We start from the raw sequence: 26139 nt of genomic DNA on the forward strand, positions 1-26139 counted from the left end.
GAAGTTGGGAGTGGCTCAGAAAAAGAAGGAAAGTTGTCCTCAAGGATATGGCAACTTGTCAGTCACCCATGCCTCAGTGGATGGTCCTGCTCCCATGTACATACAGACAGTACTAATGGATTCAGTGGGTTAAAAAGAGAGGATGTGAAGTTAGAGGAGGATATATGGTTGGGAGGGTTCTGGATAGAGTAGAAGAGAGTGGGGATGGATGTATTCAAAATACAGTCTATACATATAAGAAATTCTCAGCTGGGCAGTGGTGGCACACACCTTTTTTGTTGTTGTTGGTTTTTTTTTTTTTTTGAGACAGGGTTTCTCTGTGTAGTTTTGGAGCCTTTCCTAGATCCCGCTCTGTAGACCAGGCTGGCCTCAAACTCAGAAAGATCCCCCTGCCTCTGCCTCCCGAGGGGTGGGATTAAAGGCGTGCGCCACCACAGACATAACTGCCTAAAAATGAGCTGAACAAGGACAACAACAATAGACACGCCAACTACACAAAGAACTACAGGCAACTAAGGGATACTGAGGCAGGAAAACAGTCTTCCCCAGGGAAGAGCACATCAACTGGTTATCTAATACCAAATGGCCAGTCCTGAAAACATACATACCAATAATATTATACAGACTGAGTGTTGTCTGTGTGTATGTATGTATTCATTAACAATTGGTGAAAAAAGAAGCCACAAATTTGAAGTAGAGTGTGTGTGTATGTGTGTGTGTATGTGGGGGGGGTTATATGGGTTTGGAGTGAGGAAAAGGAAAGGGGAAATGTAATTAAATTATAGTTTAAAAAATATAATTACTCGGGGTTCCAGCAAAGAAATAAGGATAGATTTAAGCAGAAAATCGGATTAATAAAACAGCAAAACTACTGAGTATGATACTGCAATGATTGATATAGGAATTATATGTGCCCCATCCCCGTAGAACTATAGATTACAAAGGATGAATCCTAATATAAACTATGAGCCTTGGTTCAAAATATTGTTTAATAGTGTTTTGTGAATTGTAACAAATATCCCACAATAACACAAGGTAGTGATGATAGGGGAAACTGAAGGATAAGAGGAAGTACAGTTTCTGTACTTTCTGCTAACCATTTTACTATGATAAAAATCACATAGAATTTACCCATGTATCTGCTCTTCCTTATAAACATAATAAATAGCTATTTAATGTGCCTAATAATAACTTATTTACATTTGCTTTTCAAGAAAGTTTCATATTAGCAAACAGTGGTTGAGTATAATACAATAGCAACCCCAGCACTAGGGAGACAGAGGCAGGAGGACTGAAAGCTAGAGGACAGCTTGTGCTACATATGAGATGCCTGAGTACCAAAGCAAACAAATACTCTGAACATCCCAGTTTTATAATACAGTCAGCACTGAAGTTGAATCTGAAGTTTTTGGACTGGGTCAGGCAGCATGTGGCCAAGGGTAGTCATCAACACAAAATTGTAGACTTATTTAAAACATGAGTTTAATTACTATTATTTTTATAACTTCATTGTGTGGTTCCCAAGTGTGAATTGTGGGGATAAACAAGGTTATTTTGCAATATTAAAACTTGGGAAACAAGTAACATTATACAAACTGAATAGGTTTTATTTTAATTTTTCTATATAACAATGCATTTACACACACATAATAAAGATAGGGAGGTTATGAATTTGAAAGAAAGCAAGTGGGACACATGAGAGTGGCAGGAGAAAAGGGAAGGGGGAAATGATGGAATTATATTATAAATTCAAACATAAGAAATGATTTTAAATCTTTTCAAAAAATATACTAAGGAAATATATGGATAATTTCATAATAAATTCAGTAACTTATATGAGATGCACTTTTAAAAAAATATAGTTTCTAAAATTATTAAATGACTTAGATAGTCCTAAAAAATTTGGGGCATGCCTGTTTGTGGCATTATTTAGCCTTACATTTTGCATCATTAGCAATTAGCACAGTGCCAGTAACATCATGAAAAACAATAAAAACACAGAATGAATATAAGTGAGATATGATGTCGTTAAAAATGGTAGAATATCATGGAATGACACAGAAAACCCACAAATACATATAATTAAGTAAAAGAAATCAACCTAAAAAAGCTATGTAGTGTATGATGTGAAAAAGCTAAAAAAAATTAAATTAAAAAAGAAAAACTACCTAATACTGGATTCCAACTGTACAATGTTTTAGAGAAGGCAATTATTTATAGTACAAAGCTAAGGAGATCATGTGATTTGGCAGGAGAGAGATAAATATGTGGGACAGAGAGGCTTCTTAGGTTAATGGAAGAATTCTACATGGTACTATTTTACATTTGCTGAAATATGAGGAATGAACAATACTAGCAATGAATACTGTTGTGAACTGCAGACATTATATGATAAAAATGTGTCAAAATTAACAAATGTATCCATATGTTGCTGTTTAGGGGACAGGGATAGAGAAGAACTCTACTTTTCATTTTGATTTTCTGTAAATTAAATCTTTAAAAATTAAAGTCTAAGCTGGGCGGTGGTGGCACATGCCTTTAATCCCAGCACTTGGGAGGCAGAGCCAGGTGGATCATTGTGAGTTCGAGGCCAGCCTGGACTACCGAGTGACTTCCAGGAAAGGCACAAAGCTACGCAGAGAAACCCTGTCTCAAAAAAACCAAAAAAAAAAAAATTAAAGTCTAAATGTATGTGTATAACACTAGCAAGATAGTATATGAGTTTATTTAGTACAATCAGTATCATTAAACAGATATTTTTAAAGCTCCATCTATCTATAATTGTGATGAGGTGTGATGTATTAATAAAATCAACACTGTCTTAAACTATTTTTCACTATCTTTCATTATTGAATTCCTGTAAGATTATTTAACTATGGAAATGAAAGGAGAAAATAAACATATATAACTGTGAGCTGCCATTATCTGTGGGTTTTATACCCATAGATGAAGACAAAGATTGAAAATATTTGGAAATAATAATCCCAGTATTAAACATAAGATTTTTTTTTTCTTTTTTTAATTTTATTTTATAATTTAATTTAATTTTACATATCAGCCACAGATTCCCTTGTTCTCCCCCTCCCGTGCCCCCCCTCCGCCTACCCCCAGCACACCCCCCATTCCCATCTCCTCCATGGCAAAGACTTCGGTGAGGCTTGAGTTCAACTTGGTAGATTCAGTCCAGGCAGGTCCAGTCCCCTCCTCCCAGGCTGAGCCAAGTGTCCCTGTATAAGCCCCAGGTTCCAAACAGCCAGCACATGCTCTGAGGACAGGTCCTGGTCCCACTGCCTGGATGCCTCCCAAACAGATCAAACCAATCAACAGTCTCACTTATCCAGAGGGCCTGATCCAGTTGGGGGTTCCTCAGCTATTGGGTCATAGTTCATGTGTTTCCATTCGTTTGGCTATTTGTCCCTGTTCTTTTTCCAACCTTGGTCTCAACAATTCTCGCTCATATAAACCCTCCTCTTTCTCGCTAATTGGACTAGAGCTCCACCTGGGGCCTAGCCGTGGATCTCTGCATCCATCCGGTTCCCTTAGTCATTTGATGAAGTTTCTAGCACAACAATTAGGGTGTTTGGCCATTCTATCACCAGAGTAGGTCAGTTCGGGCTTTCTCTCGACCATTGCCAATAGTCTATTGAGGAGATATCTTTGTGGATTTCTGTGGACCTCTCTAGCACTTTGCTTCTTCCTATTCTCATGTGGTCTTCATTTATCATAGTCTCTTATTCCTTGTTCTCCCTCTCTGTTCTTGATCCAGCTGGGATCTCCTGCTCCCCTAAGCTCTCTTTCCCTCGACCCTCACCCTTCATTGCCCCCACTCATGTCCAGGTTGTTCATGTAGATCTCATCGATTTCTCTGTCATTGGGCAATCCCTGTGTCTTTCTTGGGGTCCTGTTTTCTAGGTAGCCTCCCTGGAGTTGTGAGTATCAGTCTAGTCATCTTTGACATCTAGTATCCTCCTATAAGTGAGTACATACCATGTTTGTCTTTCTAAGTCTGGGTTACCTCACTCAGGATAATTTTTTCTAGATCCATCCATTTGCCTGCAAACCTCATGATGTCGTTGTTTTTCTCTGTTGAGTAGTATTCCATTGTGTATATGTACCACATTTTATTTATCCATTCTTCAGTTGAAGGGCAGCTAGGTTGTTTCCAGGTTCTGGCTGTTATAAACAATGCTACTATGAACATAGCTGAGCATGTGCCCTTGTGGTGTGATTGAGCATTCCTTGGGTATATGCCCAAGAGTGGTATAGCTGGATCTTGGGCGAGATTGATTCCCAATTTTCTAAGAAACCTCCATATTGATTTCCAAAGTGGTTGTACAAGCTTGCATTCCCACCAGCAGTGGAGGAGAGTTCCCCTAGCTCCACATCCTCTCCAGCATAAGGTGTCTTCAGTGTTTTTGACCTTAGCCATTCTTACAGACGTAAGGTGGTATCTCAGAATTGATTTGATTTGCATTTCCCTGATGATTAGGGATGTTGAGCAATTCCTTAAATGCCTTTCAGCCATTTGAGTTTCCTCTGTTGAGAATTCTCTGTTTAGTTCTATAGCCCATTTCTTAATTGGACTGTTGGGCATTTTGATGTCTAATTTCTTGAGTTCTTTATATATTCTGGATATCAGCCCTCTGTCAGATGTGGGGTTGGTGAAGACCTTTTCCCATTCTGTAGGCTGTTGCTGTGCCTTGTTGACTGTATCCTTTGCTCTACAAAAGCTTCTCAGTTTCAAGAGGTCCCATTGATTGATTGTTTCTCTCAGTGTCTGTGCTACTGGTGTTATATTTAGGAAGTGATCTCCTATGCCAATGCGTTCAAGACTACTTCCTACTTTCTCTTCTATCAGGTTCAGAGTAGCTGGATTTATATTGAGATCTTTGATCCAAAATATAAGATTTTTCTTGTGATCTTTCTATGATTCATGTAGTGTAACAACATTTTGTAGTGAATTTACATCGCCCTGGATATTACAAATTAACTGGAGTTATTTTAGGTATATGGAATTGATGGCTTCCACATGATCTCCTTCATCTGCAGAAATTTTTATGTGTATGAATATTTTGCCTGCATCTATCTATATGTGTACACCATGTGCAAGCAGTTCCTGTGGAGGCCAGAAGAGGGAGTCAGATTCTCCAAAACTGGAGTTACAGATGGTTGTTAGCCACCATGTGAGTGCTGGGAACTGAAACTCAGTTCACTGGAAGTGTAGCAAGTGCTCTTAACTACTAAACTTTCCCTCCAGGCCCTGTGTAGAATACTTTTAAGTCAATTTCATAGAGGTTGAGAGAAAAATAATGGTAATCAGAGGTGGGGGAATTTCAGGACATGTTGAACAAACAGTGTTAAATTCCATAACTGTGATAGGCATAAGTAGTTCCAGTACATTACTATAGGATAAGGTGATTATAGACAACAGTAAGATATGTTTCAAAGCTTAGGAAAATGGATTTTGAATTGTTTCATCATTAAGAAATAAATATTTAAGGTGATAGTTTTATCAAAATTGGTTTATACCTGCATTCAATCATTATATCTTATGCCATCAATATGCATGATATTTATTACTTAAACTCAAAATATTTGAGAAATATATAAGCTATATGCACATAACTGTGCCATTTTATATAAAAGAATCCAATATCTATGGATTTTTCGTGTCTTTCAGGGATCTTGGAGGCAATGGCACATGTAAACTGGGAGAAGGCTATGTTTTATTGGGGAGAATTCCAAACTACTTTCAAGTTTCTTCCAGTAGCAGCAGTGCTTTTAGTCATTTACTAAAATGTTGGATTGCTTCCTGTGAGTCCACAGTCCATTCACTTAATTGCATGCATATCACAAACTCCATTACTATTGCTAACATGCCCAGGGAGTAAAGTATCAGGACCAGTAGAATGGCTTATCAGGTAAAATCACTTGCCTCAAAAGTCTGATGGTTTGAGCTCAATCCCTTTAACTCATATAAATTCCTGATGCATTTTCCAGTGAGATGGGAAGCAGAGGCAGGAAAATCACTGAGAAGCTTCCAGGCTCACTAGTCTAGAGTATGCAGCATGATAGAAACAAGAGAGACCCTACATCGACAAGGCAGGAGACTCTTCCTGAAAATTGTCCTCTGACCTACACACTCAGGCCATGTCACACTCCTGTATCCAAATAATTGGGTGTGCCCTTATGATTATGTGGCTGACTAGGAGCTGCATTTTAATGGTACTGCTCAGCACATCAATAGGGTATCATACCATTTACCATCGGCTTGGCAAAAGATCATTGGCCAAAGTTTGAAGTAGTTTCTACTAAAGGTGTGTCTATTTTGTGTTATTTTGAGATCATAGTCTGAAGAATTATAAACTTGAGACTCTGTATTTTTTTGTAAGCAATGAACTGAGACTGGGAACTATACTATTGTTATATATGTCTTCTCTCTGCTCACCTAAAGATCAAAACCTAAAAGAAGCACTCTGAAAGGGAATGGCAGCATGACATTTAGATAAAGAACATGGATGCAATGAAATATTAATGAAATATTGGTTAATTGAATTGGACAGGCCTGGGGATTCTGGCTAACTGAATTTTCTGTTCACCTGCAATTTAAATAGAAAACTGTGTTGGTTTCTTAATTGAGGTAAATAGTACTATAATGTCTAAATCCAATTTCCATTTACTGTAAATACCCCCTTCAACCAAATTGACTCCTCCTTTCATGTCTTAGTATCATGCAGAGTGTCTGGGTAATTATTCTGAATTATCAGCAACCATTGTCCAGAGATGATGACTGAGGATATGAGAGAGATAGGAGGTATTTTTTTTCTTAAAAAAAACTTTTAATTGAATAAAACTCTCTTTTGATGTTATGTGTTCCCTTTTATTTTCCTATTAAATCCTTGTTAGTCCAAGACCAGCATCAAGTCTGTAGTCTGACAAGATCAGATTTATTGACTCAATACATTGAGGAGAAGCAGTCCAGCAACTGTCAACTGATCCTTGATTTACAAATAAAATAATATAAAATAAAATAAAATAACGTTAAGATTTTAAGATTTTCTGGGGGTAGTAGGGAAGAATTGGTGATTTCTGGGATGGTTTCTAGAGCAGGATCAGTGAAGGGGGAATTAATGTGGGCTTGCATTTTGTCATGGGGTGAGAGTGGCTTAATTATTGGGTATCCTTATTAATAAATGCTGATAGCAAAGCAGATCTGGGCACCATTGGTAGAAAAGCAGTAATCACTTGGGGGAGGACTGGTCCCTAAAGCATTTTACAACTGCTCCATGACCCTGGGCGAGACAGTGTTTTCTGTTAACTTTGCAGCTGGCTTTATCTGTCTGTCCTCCCACCTGATTAATGGCAGGACTGCTTATCCTCACTCCATACTGCCTTTCACTCTTTCAGTCCCGGGGAGTTTTGTCTCTCTGCAGCCTAACTGTGTAATGCAACAAAATATTCTGGACAACTTAGGGTTCTTGAGAGATATGTTTTTATTAATTAAATCTAGCCTAACTGTACTTGTAAACTGCTGAAGGGAAGCTCTTCCTTAATCTCTGAACCTCTGTTTCTTTAATTGCCAAATAAAGATAATACTCTTTATCTCAGCTAAGATGAGGCTCCAATGTGATTTAGAATGTCAAAATAGTTTTACAATATTCTGAGTTTTACAAAAATGTGAAATAGCAGTTACTAATATTATATATTCTTGTCCAGTAAAACCTGCAGCCCAAGACAATATGGTTGAGGCTGGGGTTTCTTAGAGTACACTCAGTAAATGAAGTGAAATAATCAATGTATCTTAGATGGTCTGTAACTATCTTATACATGGATTAAGGTTAAAACTACACGTGGAAATGTAAATAGTGGATGCCAAGTCTCAAAAAATGATATTTTGAACAAATGGCAGTTTTCAGATTAATGGCAATTAAGACTGACCTGGGCTAAAACCATGCTGCCTATAAAGGCTCAATTTTATATTGACGCTTTTGTCTGATTTACAAAATGTACTCTCACATACAGCTGTGTTATGATTTGAAATTTATTTAAACCAATGGAAAATGGATTGATTCATGCTCCTTCTACTGGGCTGAGAGTGAGTGAAATCAAGAAACTACTTTGGAGTCTAATTCTGGGAAGATGGAGAGTGTGTGGAGTGCTTAAAGACATTGAAAAAGTATGTGTGTGAAATTGCCAGAATAGAGTCTATCACTTTGCTCTGGGACTCTACTTAGTTCATCTACATAGGCATGGGTGACATAAAGATATTTAGGTAAATGGTAAAAATATATACGACCACATTCCTCTAAGGTGACAAAAAGTTGCAACATAGCCATTATAATCTGTGTATATGTTATGATTTCCACACAGTATGGTATATGATTGCCTTGCAGTATACTTCTCAGAGTACATTTCTTTCATTAAGTGACACATAATTGCATTATGGGGAAAAACTACATGCGTTGCATACTGTTTTATTAGAAAGCTGTATTGTTTAAACATACATATTATTCTTTTTGCATGTGGGGGATGCATGCCCCAAAACATTATGCAGATCTAAGGACAACTTGTGGAAATCTGTATTCTCCTTCCATCATGTCATCAGGTTTTTCAGAAAGTACCTTAAAGTGTTAAATGTCACTGGTCCAGAGGGGTATACTGTTAGTAGGTTATTTGGTAACTTTTCAATAGAGTCACTTTAAGAATAGAATATTTTAATTTATATCTATTTCCTCCTTTGTTAGAGTATGCCATTCATTCACTCATAGAGAATATGATAACTTAAAGGCATCATACTGAAGACCAGAAAAAATTTAAAGTAAAAGGAAGAAATCAATACTCAAAACAAACCCCATATTCAGTTTACAGCCTTTCAGGAATTGAGTGGAAATGAAATCATTTGCATTTTAAGAAGCTTTTCTGATAAACCTGAAGATAGACTGAATTCGTCTTTGGAGGGCAGCAATTATAAAAGATTTGGTAAACTGTTTTACAGTATTGCTTGAGGAGAAAACATTTGTCATTGATAGAGCGATTTGTAGAGTGAGATTTGTAATAGAAAATTGTTCTCCATTGGAACAAAGCGATTGTTATGACATTCATCCAGGCTCTTTAACCAATCAGATGTAATTTACATCCCTGCAGGCACTCTTAAAGACTATTATTTTTTGTTTAATAAGATTGATTCAATGTTATCTGGCATTTTTAGTAGTAATGTGAAATACATACCTTGGTAGCAAATTCATATATATATATACATATACATATACATATATATATATATATATATATATATATATATATATATATATATATATATATATATAATTCTCATGAATCTTGGATGTTAACTGAAGAAATTCATGTGCACATGCACGGCTGAAGTAGCCTTTCTAAGATGCTCACCCTCAAAGTCTAATCCCTCCTGTGAACTATTTCTATTTATTTCCACTTTGTAAACCAGTTCTTATCCAGCTTCAGCAGGGTCATAGCAATTATAAAGCCCCTCCCAGTAATAGCCCCAGTCGGTTCTTCTTCAAATGAGTGTTTGAATTATCTGAAAAGACATGAAGTTTGCAGAAAGAGATTTCTTGGAATCATTTTATATAATAGAAAATGTAATGAAAAATACAGGGCACATATGAAACTCGCACCACTTCTACAAATTACATCTTACATAGCCAGTAGAAGAGTTTTGGTGTAATTGCTTGGGACAGGCTGGCAAGAGTGAATAGATACTTCATTATGAGTTCAGATTTTCTTGGGGATCAGTTTTTTTATAGCAATTTCAGAGACATGAGACGCCTGTCTTTTCTTAAAGGGAAATGATGGGGAATATGGCAATAAGGGCAAATCAAAAGGCATTAAGGACCTCAGACGTGAAAGTGATCTACAAAGCAAACTGATAATTCTGAAACTTTGGCCAGGTTTTACACTGAAATACTGGACAAACCACTGGTAAACTGCTGTCTTCAGAGGTTGTAATTTCTGAAGATTGAGGAACATTATATCATTGGCCACCCCCTGCTAGTAAATATCAGAGCATTTTCTCTAGGTAGTTTATTATATTTTATTTATTTGCTTTTTAAAAGGTTTTGAATTGAAACAGAATTACATTACTTTCATCATCTCTTTCCTCCCTCAAATCCCTTCCAGCCCCCACTTCTGAAGCTAAAGTCTTCCATTCCTTTGAGGAAGTAATAAGAGGTTACAGGTTGCAACACATACTCATAGGATGAAGCTGCTCCCAGGAACTGAGAATCTACACAGAAGGGCTGGCTCTCCATTTGTCAGCCACCCGAGATCGACTTACTTATTACATTTTCAGTTTCATCTCCTTAACAATGGACTTTAAAAATTTTAATAAGTACTAATTGTAATGTTAACAGGGTTTCATATGACAGCTCTCTACACATTTGTAGCACATGCTGACCAAATCCAACCTTTTCCTTTCCCCATCCCAAACTCTAGTAATCATCATTCCAATTTCAGGCAATGCACAGATAACACATACGTACAGTACAAGAACTGCCACTCAATTAAAACCCAAGTCCATGAGAATGCCCTTTCTATGATCTGAATGTTTGTGTCTCTCTTTCAAAATTCACATATTGCGGATGAATAGCGAATATGTTAGTGTTAACAGTTGGACACTTGGAATTTCCTTTAGCCATGAAGGCCTTGCATTTATCAAAGAGACTCAAGAAAGCTACTAAGCCCCTTCTGCTATGTGAAGATACACTGACAAGCACCACATCTGATGGCTCCTTTCCTAGCCTTCATGATGGTGAGAAATATTTCTGTTGCTTATAAATTATACATTCTAAAATAATTTATACCAATAACCTGAGGAAAGAAAGACAACCTTGAAGGAAAACATGTATTCAGAAGTCGGTATTGTTTACAGAAATGCCTTTGAGAGACATCCTCAAATTAAAATCTCAGCATTTTACATTTAGAGCTATACATTTTGGAGAAAATCTGTGGGCCATGGAAGAATTCAGATAACCTCTTGGTTCTAGTAATTGTATCATTAGCATTTTTTTATAGAACCATGTTATTTGTCCCGATCTGCTATGCTTTGTAAAAATCTTGTATGTTTCTTTCAAGGACATTGGCTTTGGAGGCTAGAAGACAGGGTCTAGTAGTTAATTCCTATGTTAGCATAAATGGCCATAGCCTGAAGGAATGCTGGAACATACACAAGCTCCCAAATAAATCACAGATCACACAATTAATATTACAAAATGGCTGATCATGTGTTTCTCTTGGCCAGGAATCCCTGCCTCTTCATATTTATTTCTCTAAAGGTGTCTCTATTTAGCCAGTGGGTTTTGTAAAATTTTCAAAACAAATACTCTGCAGCTTTCCACCAGTGCAAGTAAGTTATGTATTCCTCCTTAAAAAAAAAAAAAAACAAAACTGTTAGTGGGGGGTTGGGGGAAAGTAGAGGAAGAAAATATAACAAAATCAAATAAACAATAGCATTTTGCAAGTCCCTAAAGGCTGACTCATTTAGCACCTAATATAGTGGCTCTGGCTTTAGACTCGATTCATGTTTGTGTATTTTGTCTGCTGTCAGCTCTAGAGCACAGCAGCGACAGTGCCTCGCTTCTCTTTAAAATGGAGAAACTACACTGAAATGTAATCAGGCATTTGCCTTAAAAGTGAATCCCTTAGCAAAAGCTAAGGGAAGCGGAATTTAAAGAGGGATCTTAGTTAATAGATATGCATTGAACTTTTTTACTTTATGTTATAATAAATGTAACACACAAACAGAAGATATTAACAAATAATAGGAGAAATTAGGTGAGGATAAATGGGAATTATCTGAACATATTTACAAAATTTCTGTCCAAAAGTTTTGAGAAATATTGAGCTTGTTTACCCAAAATAAATAAATCTTATTTACTAAAGAGTCCAAAGTTTTCCATCACATAGACAGGACAGACATTTGAGGAAAGAAAAATGCTAATACATATTTTCCCCATAATAAATATGTACAATATTTTTCATTTTTAGCATCTTACATTGAGGTGGGTTTTTTTTGGTTTTTGTTGGTGGTAATGTTGTTTTTTCTGAAGCAGGGTTTCTGTGTGTAACCCAAGTTGTCCTGGAACTTACTTTATAGACCAGGTTGGCTTCACACTCAGAAATCCCCATGTCTCTGCCTCCCAAGTGCTGGTATTAAAGACATTTACTACCAGCCCCCATAGTGATTAGCTTGGTGTTCTTGTGGGACTCCCAATAGTGTGAGTGAGGGCTGTCTCTGACTCTTTTGCCTGTTCTTGGGACCCTTTTTCTCCTACTGGGTTCCCTTGCCCAGTATATGAGGGTTTGTGCCTAGTCTTATTGCAACTTGTTATGCCATGTTCAGTTGAAATCCCTGGGAGGCCTGCTCTTTTCTGAATGGGAATGGAGAAAGAGTGGATCTGGAGAAGAGGCAAGGAGGGGGGGGTGCCTGGGAGAAGTAGAGGTAAGGGAAACTAGGTTGCTAGCAATGTATTGAAAATAAATAAATAAATAAATAAATAAATAAATAAATAAATAAATAAAGTATAATATTAAAAATTATACTACGGACAACACTGTAGGCCATGCCAAAAAGGACAGAGAAAAGCCCATAAATCCTCAACCCCTATACAAAGAACTACAGGCAACTGAGGAAAGCTGGGAGGGGGAGGAGTGGTCTTCCCCAGGGAAGAGCACACCAATTGGTTGTCCAGTGCCAAATGGTCAACATACATACAAGTAACATTATACAGAATAATCAGGCTGTATTTTGGAAGATATACACATATACACATTCAATAACAACTAGTGAAAAAAAGAGGAAATGAATTTGAAGGAGAGTTGGGATGGGTATACCGGAGTGTTTGAAGGGAGGAAATGGGAGGGAGAAATGATGTGATTATATTATCATCCTCCCTTCAACAAAAAATGGCAGCAAGGTATAGAGGTGCATGACTTTAATTCTAGCACTCAGGAGGCAGAGGCAGGAGGATCTCTGGGAGTTCAAGGCCAGCCTGGTCTACAGAGTTCCAGGAAAGCCAGGATTACGTAGAGAGATCCTGTTTTTGTTTGTTTGTAAGTAAGTTGCTTTTTTTTAAAATGGCTCCCTGGTCATTAGGAAAATAGATTTGGAGGTTACAGTTACATCTCATAAGGCAGGGAAATGACTTGCAAGTGCAAAATTTCTAGAGTAATTGTGTAAAGATGGGGTTTGTGGGCCTGTTCACCTCTGACCAGGTTTGAACTAGTGCTGTGGATATCATTCTATATAAATAAAACACTGATGGCCAGTGACCAGGCAGGAAGTGGGTGGCCAGGCAGGAAGTAGGTGGGACAAGGAGAGAGGAGAATTCTGGGAAGCGGAAGGCTGAGGCAGGGAGACACTGCAGCCACCACCAGGACAAGCAGCATGTAAAGACTCTGGTAAGCCACCAGCCACGTGGCAAGGTATAGATTTATAAAAATGGGTTAATTTAAGATAAAAGAACAGTTAGCAAGAAGCCTGCCACAGCCATACAGTTTATAAATGATATAAGCGTCTGAGTGATTATTTCATAAGTGGATTGTGGAACTGCCGGGCTTGGGGAACCTGGAGAGAAGCCCTCCAGCAACAGACTAGAACACAAAAATCAGTGTTCACAGCAGCATTAAACTTTATCACACAGATATTTTAAAGGATACTGAGACCATGGTAGGAATTCAGACAAAAACTGGCAGGAACCATGACAGATTCTGATTCAAATATTGGAATGTGCTTGTCATTTGTTGAAATGTCTCCAGCTCTCAGTACTATTAGCAACTGTGAGTTCGTTTATTCTTTTCAGTACATTTCATTTGTCTGTTGTGTATCATGTCTTATTGTGAGTTAAAACTAGGAAACCCAGAGTAAAAGTGGGTTTAAATTAAATTCAAAGTAATATGTATTTTAATACACATACAATGAATACTAATAATTCTGTATCACATGTCCTTTTGCATATTTTCTGTTTTATTTATTTTGTGTTTAAAGTCTTTTTTGAAACACAATTCCTATGGCTTTATTCTCTCCATATAGATTTGTGTGTCCTTAAAAGAAATAGTTCCAGCTTAGTATGTAGAACTGCATGGTCTACAAGAATAGTCCTGGATCCTAACCTTTGCATCAAAGCTAAATTACTCTGCAAACTAGTAAGACAGTCCTAGCCTTTATGCCTCTTCTCTTTGATCCAGTAAATGCATTTTATTAAATGATCTCATTTATAAATCATACCATACTGAAAAATATTAAATGTGAGTGATATATGAAGACAAACAGTTAAAAATAAATTTGCCATAAATTGCACTAAAATATAGTTTAAAATATCCCAAAATAAATGAATGACTTTATATGACTTCTCTACTCCATATCTAGATATTTTGCCAAGGAAAAAGAAGTATGCCTGCATAAAGACATACATATATGAATGTTCATGTCATCTTTACTGGTTTTAAATTAGATACAACCCAAATGCAATCAACAGGTAAGTGGACAGCTCAATTTTTATACACTCTCTCCTCATACCAGCACTCATTGATGTTATGAAAATGAACTATTTATGCCCAAAACACATGGCTAATTCTCATGACTCATCCAGTGGAATAATCCAAACACAGAGTGTATCACTGATATTATTCTGTTTATATAAAACTACAAAATTTAGACTGACATAGTGAAAAAAAGAAGGATTTCAAAGGGGCACCAGGAAACAAGCGGTGATAACTCCTTTATGGCAACAGTTTTGCAAGCATATGCATACATCAATCAGCTTGTATGGATTGTAAAACTTGTGTGTTGTTTATTGCCTGTCAATTATAGTCCAATAAAACTGTTTATTTTAAAAATCCACTCAGTCACATCCAAGAACGGGGAGGTAATTACTTTAGTTTCATATAATTACCATTCTTGTTAAAGAAACTGAGCTCTGAGATTTTGAGTAGTAGAAATTCAACTAAGTAAGTACAAATGTATTTAACATGTGTCCTTTTGAGGGACAGTTGCTTTCTCAGAAAAAAAATGAAGAGTGGTACATTTTAAAGTAGATATATATATATTGATAATGATTTTCAGCACGAGTATTCTAAAGTGAGTTAAAATAAATCCAACTATATTAGTTGCAATTAAATCATTAAAACAATTTCCTAATAAAATGGTACTAAGAAGAAAATGTCAAATTCAAATGAGACTTTAAAGTTGAGACTCATTGTTTGCTGAAGATCTATGCTATGCCAGGTACCAATACAATTAAAATTAAAAACATCTGAGATTATTTGAGGGCCACAAATTAGACTTACTGGGTTTTGAAAAAAAGGAAAAGAAAAAATGTGGACACAGAATTTGGTGGGTAGTGAAGGTTGATGGATCTGAGAGGAGTTGGGGGAAGGGAATGAATATAATCAAAACACACTGTTCAAAATTCTCCAAGAGCTGATTTAAGGAAAAAAAAGAATCCTGGTAAAATGCACAGGGAAAACAGCTTTATCAAAAAGCCTGGTATGGTAGTTTATAACTGTAATCATCAGCACCAGGGAGAGTTAGGAATTCATGCTAGCCTGAGCTTTAGAACACCATACCTCAAAATACTCTGAAAATAGTTTTATTACGATAAGATTAACATATTACACAATTTGTCCATTGAAGCTCCACATTTCATTGTTTTATAATGTTGAAAAATATGTGCAACCATCACCATGATTTGATTCTAAAACACTTATTTCTTTCTTGACTATATTTATTTTATGTACATTGGTGTTTTGCTGGCATGCATATCTATTTGAGGTTGTCAGATCCCTTGGAACTAGAACTATAAATAGTTGTGAGCTGCCATGTGGGTGCTGGGAGTTGAGTCTGGGCCCTCAGAAAGAGCAGTCAGTTCTCTTAACCTCTGAGCCATTTCCCCAGCCCCCTCTAAAATATTTTTATTTTGTCAAAAAGAAGCCATATTCTATGAGGCCCAGAATTTTCTTTTGGAGTGTTGAAACTGTTCTTGTAGTATATGAAGTTAGTAGCTGTACAATATTATGAAGGTACAAAAAAAATCACTGAAATGTACACATGAGAATGTGCATTTATGTTAATTTGGATTTGATTACATTTGCAAAAATGTTGCATCTATGCAATGTGACTATAAACACTGGTTATACCATCCATCCACACAAGCCTTGGGCAGGCAGGAATCACCTTTACAACTCTGTAGTTTTGCCTATTCTAGAAATTTCTTTTAAATGAAACCATAAAATTTGCTACTGGTTTATTTTTACAAATGTCTTCATGTTTGTTCATGTTGTTAGTACATGCCAGTACTTCAAAATTGTTTATATAAAATAATATGTCACTGCATAAATGTAACTACATTTCATTTATCTATTCCTTACTTGATAGACATTTAGATTGTATCCACCTTTCACTCATTATAATGTTGCTATCAAGATTCATATACATATTCTTTTTTTTTTTTGATTTTTCGAGACAGGGTTTCTCTGTGTAGCTTTGCGCCTTTTCCTGAAACTCACTTGGTAGTCCAGGCTGGCCTCGAACTCACAGAGATCCGCCTGCCTCTGCCTCCCGAGTGCTGGGATTAAAGGCGTGAGCCACCACCGCCCAGCCTCATATACATATTCTTATGTGGATATATGCTCTGATTTGTGTTGGGTATATACCTAGGCGGTATAGTGCAGTATCATCTATCATCTAGTAGACTATGTTTAAGCATTTGAGGATTTATCAGATTGTTATTCAAGGTTGTTGCACCACCTCGCATTTGAATCACCAGGGTGTGAGTTTCCCAATTTCTCCATATCTCCAGTAGGATAATTTATAGCTCATATTTTTTTATTGAAGCCATCCTAAGGAGTATGAAGTGGGGTCACATGTTTTTGATTTTCTGATAACTGGTGATGTCAAATATATTTTCCTAAAATATGATTCCTAGAAATAGAATCCTTTTCAGTTTTTATATTTGATTTGGGGGATTATGAATCCTCAATGTTATGAATCTATAGGTTATAACTATTGTGCAAACACATGAAGATTGATTGAAACAGGAGAAATCATAAATCACATCAATTAATGTAAGTATTATACAGTATGTTTTTTCATGTACAGTGCTGTAATATGTATTCAAGAAAAATTGAGCCAAGCATAGTGCACATATGCCTACAGTTCTATCTATTTGGGGTACTGGAATGGGGGGATCCTTGAGCACAGGAATTCTAAGAATAACCTGGACAACATAGCAAGACTGTTTCAGAAAGAAAAATACAGGAAAATATGTATTACAAGTTCTGTGAAAATTATGCTTATTTCTACTGAATAATTCTTGGTGGGAATGAAGGGAAAGTGTGCTCACATCTATCAATGTCCACTATGTATATATACATGACTGAAAGAATACTCACCTTTTTATTGCACAAATGAGGAGACAACCCAGCCCAATCTATTGTGGGATATTTGTACACTGTATGAAGATGTATTGCTGTGATTTATTGGATTAAATAAAATCCTGAATGGCCAATAGCTAGGCAGGAGAGATAGGCAGGGTTTCCTGGGAGAGAAAGGAGGAGGAGGAGGAGGAGAAGGAGGAGGAGGAGGAGGAGGAAGAGGAGGAAGCTAGGCATGCAGGAGATGCCAGGAGACACAGTCAGGAAACAGGAAGTGCAAGATGGAAGAGAGGTAATGTCACATGATAGAACATAGATTAATATAAATGGGTTAATTTAAGTTATAAGAGCTAGTTAGGAATTAGGAACAAGCCTAAACATAGGCCGAGCTTTCATAATTAACAATAAGTCTCTGTGCCATTATTTGGGAGCTAGCTGGCAGGACAAAAAAAAAAAAAAAAGATTCCCTATATATGGTGCCCAACATGGGGTGCATACTTCCATATAAGACATGAGAAAGCTTAAAACAAAGTTCCAAAACACACAAACATGGGGCTAGACATGGCTTCCTAGTCTTGCAGTCTCCCAGGCAGCCCTTGGCATACAGAAACATGGCTCCCAGCCACTGCCTGTGGTTTTGAGCCAGCCAGTGCCACGTGCAGAGCTGTGCAGTGGGTTTAAGGCTTGGCTCACATTGTCAGAGAAGGCTGTAGGAATTCTATAAAGTAGTCCAGACCAAGAAAACCTTTAAACAGATACAGTAAAAAGTAAGTATAGACAGTCATACAAAATTGTTTAAAAATAATAGTCTTTAGCCGGGCGGTGGTGGCGCACGCCTTTAATCCCAGCACTCGGGAGGCAGAGGCAGGCAGATCTCTGTGAGTTCAAGGCCAGCCTGGACTACCAAGTGAGTTCCAGGAAAGGTGCAAAGCTACACAGAGAAACCCTGTCTCAAAAAACCAAAACAAACAAACAAACAAACAAAACAAAACAAAAAAATAATAGTCTTTAAAGAGACAGTAAAGTAATATAAAAGAAAAAAGCCATGAAAAACGAGAAATACACAGGGCATCTGGATCCTGTATGGTGTTTTGTTGACTTTAAATTTTTTGAATACTGATGAGTGAATGGCAGCTGCTGAGGGACATTGGATTATGAAAAGGAAGACTGCTGAATTAAACCAGCCTAGATACTTTAGAGATGTCTTGACTTTAGAATGGAAGTTGGAAAATGTGTTGCATTGGGGGAGAGGTTATGCCTTCATTTCCACAGGACGCAAAAAGTTATTGTTCTCTTTAAAATTAATGAAAATCAAATTTGATTGGGGGAGACTACATACATGAAGAAAGAAACCAAGAAAGACTACAGGACAGGTAACGAATATGCTGATCCCTCTAAAATGGGAACAGCTATTAGACCGGATTAGACATGATACATCTTGTTGGCTACAGCGTGCTCATGACTTATTATTACATGCCATACTTTCATATGGCATGGATAGAGGTTTGGTTATACAGTCCAAATGGACTTATAAAGTTAACAGATGCCTTTTGCCTGCTCAAACATAAAACAAAAAAAATCAACTTTAACTGACTTGTGCACACTGCACATTCCACACTTATGTTAACGCAGATAGATTACCTTTAAAAGTTTATGTATTTTCAGAAAAAAAGGACTAGACACCAATAAAGATAAGTAGCCTAAATGATCCAGCCTCTCAGAATGCCTCTACTGCAGCTTTCTCTAAATTCTGCATCCAGAGCAACTTCAAAGCTGCTAGCTTAGATGGTCCAGCCTCATAGACTATCCAGCCAAGACTTCAGATAAGCTCTGTATTTTCCTATCACACAGAGACTAAACAAAATATAGTATAGTTAGCTCTCCCAGGACTTGACCATTATCCCAATTTTCTCACCATCCCAACATCAACAGGAAGCAATCTAGAGAACATGATACCCACATTCCCAAGAGGTATGGTGGGTGGTTTTTGGTCATTTGATGGGTTGTGGATATTTGTCATCAGTTAGAGGGATTGGTTACTCGTTGTTAATGGTCATGGTCAGAAAAAAGCTAAACAAATGAGATCAGATTCAGGGATCTCTTTCTGGAAGGAAAAAGGGGGGATAGCATATAGAAATGATGGAATGAAAGGGTGGATTGTTGAGTCTACTTTTAAACAACTACTTGTCTCAAATATTTTATATTGGTATGGATTTTTTTGTATTGACACAGATTCAAAGTTATTATTATTATTATTTTATTGGTTTTGGAGACAGAGTTTCTCCGTATAGTTTTGGTGCCTGTCCTGGGTATCGCATTGTAGACCATGCTGGCCTCAAACTCACAGAGATCTGCCTGGCTCTGCCTCCCAAGTGCAGGGATTAAAGGCATGCCCTAGAGGGCCTGATCCAGTTGGCGGCTCCTTAGCTATTGGTTCATAGTTCATGTGTTTCCACTAGTTTGGCTATTTGTCCCTGTGCTCTTTCCAATCATGGTCTCATCAATTCTCACTCATACAATCCCTCCTCTTTCACGCCGATTGGACTCCTGGAGCTGATAAGTGAGACAGTTGATTAACTTGAATGGTTTGGAAGGCCCCCAGGCAGTGGGACCAGGACCTGTCCTTAGTGTATGAGCTGGCTGTTTGGAACCTGGGGCCTATGCAGGGACACTTTGCTCAGCCTGGGCAAAGGGAGGAGGGGACTGGACCTGCCTCGATTGAATCTAACCAAGGTGAGCTTAATCCCCAGGGGAGTCCTTGCTCTAGAGGAGATGGGAATGGGGGGTGGGCTGGGAGGAGGTCAGGGGTGACTAGAGGAGGGAGGAGAGGGGAATCCGTGCCTGATATGTAAAATTAAATTACATTATAAAATAAGTTTAAAAAATCATGCCCCACCACTGCCTGGCCCAAAGTTATTTTTTTATAACATATATATGTTTCTACTCTTGTTTAAGGTATTATATCTATGCAGCTCATTGAAAAATGTAATGTAAAATTTTAGTCCTTGAAAGCTACTCAGGTTAATAAAGAAAGAAAGGTTAGTAATTAGTCATCTGTAACAATCAAACTTATAGTCAAATTAGATATGTTTTCAAGGTCAAACAGAGATATATTTTCAGTAGATAGTTGGTCTTCAAACACTTCAAAGAACTACAGAATATGGCATTTAAAATATTTTAATAACATAAGGCTTTTCATGACAGTGAGACATGTCTGCTCCTGGCAGCGCCAATCTACTTCAAAGAAGATGACGGTCATAGAAGAACCTCCATATGGAGTTTGCTTTCAATGTGGCAAAGCTAGCCATTTGGGAAAGAAACTGTCCTTCCCTTGACTGTTGATAGTATGCTGTCCAAACTGGACAAACAGGACACAAAAAAATGACCGCCAAACTTTGACAAAACAAGGTAGGACAGTTCTTTAAAATTCCTGCATCATAGAAAAGCCTGTCAGATATTCTAGGCCTGTTGGCTATAGATGGATGCCACAACATTGCAGAATTCAGAAAAGAAACTTACATAAGAGATATAAAATAAATAATGTTGAAAAACATAAAAGCTTACATTGTTTATCTCAAAAGATATTTTAAGGTCTAAAAATATCTCTTAAGATGGCAATACAAGTTATGATAGAAAGTGGTTTAGGTATAAAACTTTGGACTCACTACGATAGTATAGATAATACAGTACATTTCCTGAATTTACCAAATACAAATGGACTGAGCATGTGAATGTAATCTTTACCTAATAATTGTTCTTATTGTATATAGACAAAGGGGGGAATGTTGTAGGATATTTGCACAATGTGTGAAGATGTATTTGTTGTAATTGGTATAATAAAAACCTGAATTCCAATAGCTAGACAAGAGGTATAGACTGGATTTCCAAGGAGAGAAAGGAGGAGGAAGAAGAAACTAGGCATGCGGGAGATGCTAAGAGACATGCAGAGGAAACAGGAGGTACAAGATGAAAGAGAGGTAATGCCATGTGATAGAACATAGATTAATGTAAGTGGGTTAATTTAAGTTATAAGATCTAGTTAGGAACAAGCCCAAGCTATAGGCTCAGGTTTCATAATTAATAAGAAGTCTCCACATCATTATTTGGGAGCTGGCTGTAAGAACAGAAAAAGAGTCAAAACATCAATCCCTAACTATAGTCTGAACATTTGTCTTTATATCCAAAGATTAGTGCAGTCCTCACCCTGCATCAAAGGAAGTTCTCTTTGCAACAGACAAATATCATTACAGAAAACCACAACCAACCATAATGCTGAGTTGTGGAGCCCAGTTCCAACAGATACATCTACAAAACAACCCCCACACCTAAGGTTCAGGGAACAGTGCAGAAGAGAGAGAAAGATTGATAAGAGACAGAGGAACAGGTTATTTGTTGTGTGAAATTGTATTTCCCAGGGATGTCAGAAGCTACACATACCCATAAGTTTTACCATCATGACTGCCCAAACATGAGATGAACAAGGACAACAATAGATATGCTAAAGAGACTAGAGGAAAGCTCAAGAGGGTTCAGCCCTACACAAAGAACTACAGACAACTAAGGGACAGTGGGAGAGATAGCCTTTCCCAGGGAAGAGCACACCAATTAGTTATCCAACACCAACTAGCCCTAAAAACATACAGAAAGTAACATTACACAGATTGAGTAGGTTGTATACATATATGTATATAACAGCAATTATTGAAAAAGAGAGGCCATGAATTTGAAAGAGAGCAAGGGGAGTTTTGAGGGAGGAAAAGGAAGGGGGAATGGTGTAATTATATTATAATCTCAAAAACTAAAAGAAATAATTAGAATGAAAACACAAGGCCAAATAAGTTGAACTGACAGCTACACATGATATAACAATAAGAGGACAGTGAAAAACATTGAAAGAGGTACTAAACTGAAGGATCAATCTCCTTCAGAAAAGAGTGGATGCTGGGACAAATAAATACTAACACCAATCAACAGTTATTTTGGCAGAGTATCAGATTGCTACCGCTACTACAGCTTTATATTTATGACATATGAAGGTTGTTTGATTCCCAAAGAATGAACAGAGATTTGTCCAGCAAACTTAGATATAACCTGCAAAATTTAAAGCTCTGTTCTTACCAGTGTAGAAACAGTGGCCTAAGCTTTGGAAACATGATTTGCTTTGCTTTGAAAGCTTTGAGGGCAACATTGTATTTTGATGGCATCCTCCAAAAACCTCAGAAAAGACTATTAGACACTTGAAAATAAGCATTTTTTGCAAATGCACATTTTTTTATGCAAGGTATCACTCTTGATCTCTCCAAAATATCAGGTCTTAGAGACTAGAATGACTTGAAGTTGCAGTGAATCCCTCCAGGCCTGAATTGCAAAGACAGCCAAGAAAAAGAAAGAACTGGCCTCCTATACCTTATTTCACCTTCTCTAATGTGACCTGCCAGTTCTTCAATAAACTTCTCGCCTTTCATCCAATAGATCATTGGTCCAGATTCTCCACTGAATCCAAAGAATGCTTTGCAAGGTATGTTCAGAGGTTTACCTAAGAAAGAGAGAAAAAAATAAATGAGCAAATCTCTTCCTGTTCTTATTGAGAGACAAGGATGGACAGTTAATATACAAAGGAAAACTCAGAGGTGCCCTATTTTCCAACAATTCTTGTATGTGATTTAAAAAAGTTATTATGGGGGCTTTGGGGAAATTATACAATTCTAGCTAATATAAAAATTGAAAAGTAAATAAATTATTACTTTATAGCATTGCAATTATACTGTACCTCTCCCAAGAACTGACATGAAAGAGTAAAATGGAAATGATCCCTAATTATTTTTCTTTTTTGAGAGTTCTAAATATCATTTACAAGGAGTTGCCTTTAAAATTAAAATTATTTAAGAGCATAAGATAATTCTTTGTAAGTGAGAAAGCATATCAATAATAGAATATCCACTATTAAGACCATATAGACTTTAATTTGTTTCTTCCTATTATAGTCTATTTTAGGAAAAATGATATAGAATGGTGATTAAATTTTGGTGTTGATGTGAAAGGATTAAGGGATACCATGATAGCTGGTCATCATTATTTCTGGTCACATACATGAGACTTTTTTAGATCTGATCTGAAAGATCAGAGAAGCAAAGCAAGTCAGCCACAAGTTCTTACCTCTACAAAATGCTCAGTCTAAAGAGAGAGAGAGAGAGTACCTGTTTCCTCACACCTAATATACCTTTCTGTGTCCTGCCACATTACTTCCTGGAATTAAAGGCATATGCCTGCTTCTGTTTCTCTCATGTATCCCAGTGTTGCCTTGAACTCACAGAGATCCCGATGGATCTTTGCCTCCTGAGTGTAGGATTAAAGATGTGTGCCACCACTGCCTGACCTCTATGTCTAATTTAGTGGCTGGTTCTGTCCTCTGATCTTTCAGCTTTCATACCATTATCTGGCTCCAGGTTTTCTATTAATAAGACCTTTTAAGAATCGTGTTACATCTGGCAACCCAATGTTTGTAGCACGAATTCATGAAAAAGCCACTTGCCTGGGGCTCAGGCCCAAGCTACACACAGCCAGAGTCTCCACCCCAAGTGGCCTGGAGTCCCTAACCAGCTGGATCCAGATGGCTGGATCTTTCACTTCTCTCCTGGTGGGTTGTGGGCTCTTCCTGGATCCACATCTCAGGCTGCTACCACACTAGGTAGCTGCCTTGAAACCCACTTGGGCTTCTACTATTCTATGCAGTTGGCAGAGTTGGTGCATCAATTAAGATTTCTTGCCGGGCAGTGGTGGTGCACGCCTTTAGTCCCAGCACTTGGGAGGCAGAGGCAGGCAGATCTCTGTGAGTTCGAGGCCAGCCTGGGTTACCAAGAGAGTTCCAGGAAAGGCGCAAAGCTACACAGAGAAACCCTGTCTTGAAAAACCAAAAAAAAAAAAAAAAAAAAAAAAGGGAGAAATTAGGTAAAGAGACTTTTTCCCCACATTAAAAAATGGGAAACATTTTTACAATGGTGGGTGTTTGGTCTCTGTTTGATAACACATTAGGTGGTCTGAAATGGAACAACTAAATGAGGACAATTAATGTTGATGGGATAGATGTAATGCCAATTACACACATTATTTGTTTGATCATTTTTGTTTTGTCATTTAAAAAGTTGGTCAATGTGAGTGCCAAGATAAAAGTTTTAGAAAAACTTGTTGAAACAGATAATAGAGATATTCAGACCCAGACAGAGGAATTCAAAGGTGAACCAATCTCAGCATTGCATTATAAAGTTACAGAGAAACAGCCTAAGGCTTTCAAACAGCCAATTTTAATCTATCCAGTAACCTTACAGGAACTGCCAAATGCTTAACTAAGTCTGTATACGAGATGATTGGACTCCTGTGCAAATGTTAGATTTGAGGAGATTCAAAGAAGCAATAGTCTCATATGGCATCCACTCGTCTTTCCTGAAGCAGATGTTAAACTTGTGGTCAACTTGTAATAGAATTATCCCTCAAGAGTGGAAAGATTTGGTTACAGCCATCTTAGAGGCTGGTCCCCAATTACAATACAGGTAATCTAGTGGCAGCAGCAGTTCAAATGAGAAACTCTTGGGTGAGGACTCAGAGGCTTTTGGTCTGAAGATTCATGGAAACAGGATCAGCTGAGGAGTTGGCGAGGTGAAATTGGCTGTGACTTGTTCTGTTTCTCTGATCTTTCAGCTTTCACCCCAATATCCAGTACCAGGTTTGTTTTTTTTTTTAAATAAGGCTGTTGAGCAATTCCTGTTACACATCCCCTGCTATTTATTTCCTATATGTCAAGAAACAGAAGTACTTCTTTCATTGTAGCCCTCTGTCACTGTGTTTTCTGCCCAAGTTTTTTTTTTTTTTTTTTTTTTTTTTTTTGGTTTTTTGAGACAGAGTTTCTCTGTGTAGCTTTGCGCCTTTCCTGGAGCTCACTTGGTAGCCCAGGCTGGCCTCGAACTCACAGAGATCCGCCTGCCTCTGCCTCCCGAGTGCTGGGATTAAAGGCGTGTGCCACCACCGCCCGGCCTGCCCAAGTTTTACAGGAGGCCAAGCTACCGGGAACTGAACTTTATGAACACACAAGCCTAAAAAAGTCCTTCCTCCTTAAAAGTTATTTTGCCCATTACTTTGATCATGATGACGTAACAGTCACTCATGGAAAACAGTCACTACTAGAAAATTCACTCTCTCTCTCCTAGACTCTAGATACTCTTCTTCCCCTGATTCTGGATATTAGTTCTCTTGCTCTTGGACTCAACCATAGCCACCAACAGACTCAAGACCTCTTGTGTCTTCAACTTCTCCACTGAGAGGTATACCAGAAGCTTTCCTGGTTCTAAAATTTAAGGCTTGCTATTGCCTTGGTTGTTTAGCTTGCAAAAGCTTGCTGTGGTCTGTCTCAATTTCCATAATCACATGTATTAATCCTCTTAATTAATTATCTTTCATCAAATTGATTATGCCTTTCTGGAGGATCCTAATTTATAAAATAAAATTAAAATGTTGATTTACAAATATATCTATAAAATATATGTACAGGAAAAACTAAGTGTTGCCATATATTCTGTGTTCCTTAGAACATTTATAGTGTTTAAATAATTCTAGTAAGATTTTAGTACTCTGTTATGTATATTTTAATTATGAATTTTTTTTATCATATTTACAGGTATTTATAATTTTGCTAGAATTAATTGTGTGCTTTTTTCTTGCTAAGTAAATAAGTATGGGAAG

The 26139-nt window shown here is 37.3% G+C and overlaps 1 protein-coding gene across 3 annotated transcripts in view; it reads right to left on the reverse strand.

Annotated features, from left to right (window-relative positions):
- Window positions 1–26139, reverse strand: part of Il1rapl2 (interleukin 1 receptor accessory protein like 2) — a 1196146-nt gene that overhangs the window by 40634 nt on the left and 1129373 nt on the right. For all 3 annotated transcript variants that reach the window (XM_042268818.2, XM_076562815.1, XM_076562816.1), the window contains one exon: window positions 22813–22942. In XM_042268818.2, the coding sequence (XP_042124752.1) occupies window positions 22813–22942 (130 nt within the window). The remainder of the gene's footprint in view (window positions 1–22812; window positions 22943–26139) is intronic.

The sequence above is a fragment of the Peromyscus maniculatus genome, chromosome X (assembly GCF_049852395.1).
Source record: "Peromyscus maniculatus bairdii isolate BWxNUB_F1_BW_parent chromosome X, HU_Pman_BW_mat_3.1, whole genome shotgun sequence".
Taxonomy (NCBI): domain Eukaryota; kingdom Metazoa; phylum Chordata; class Mammalia; order Rodentia; family Cricetidae; genus Peromyscus; species Peromyscus maniculatus.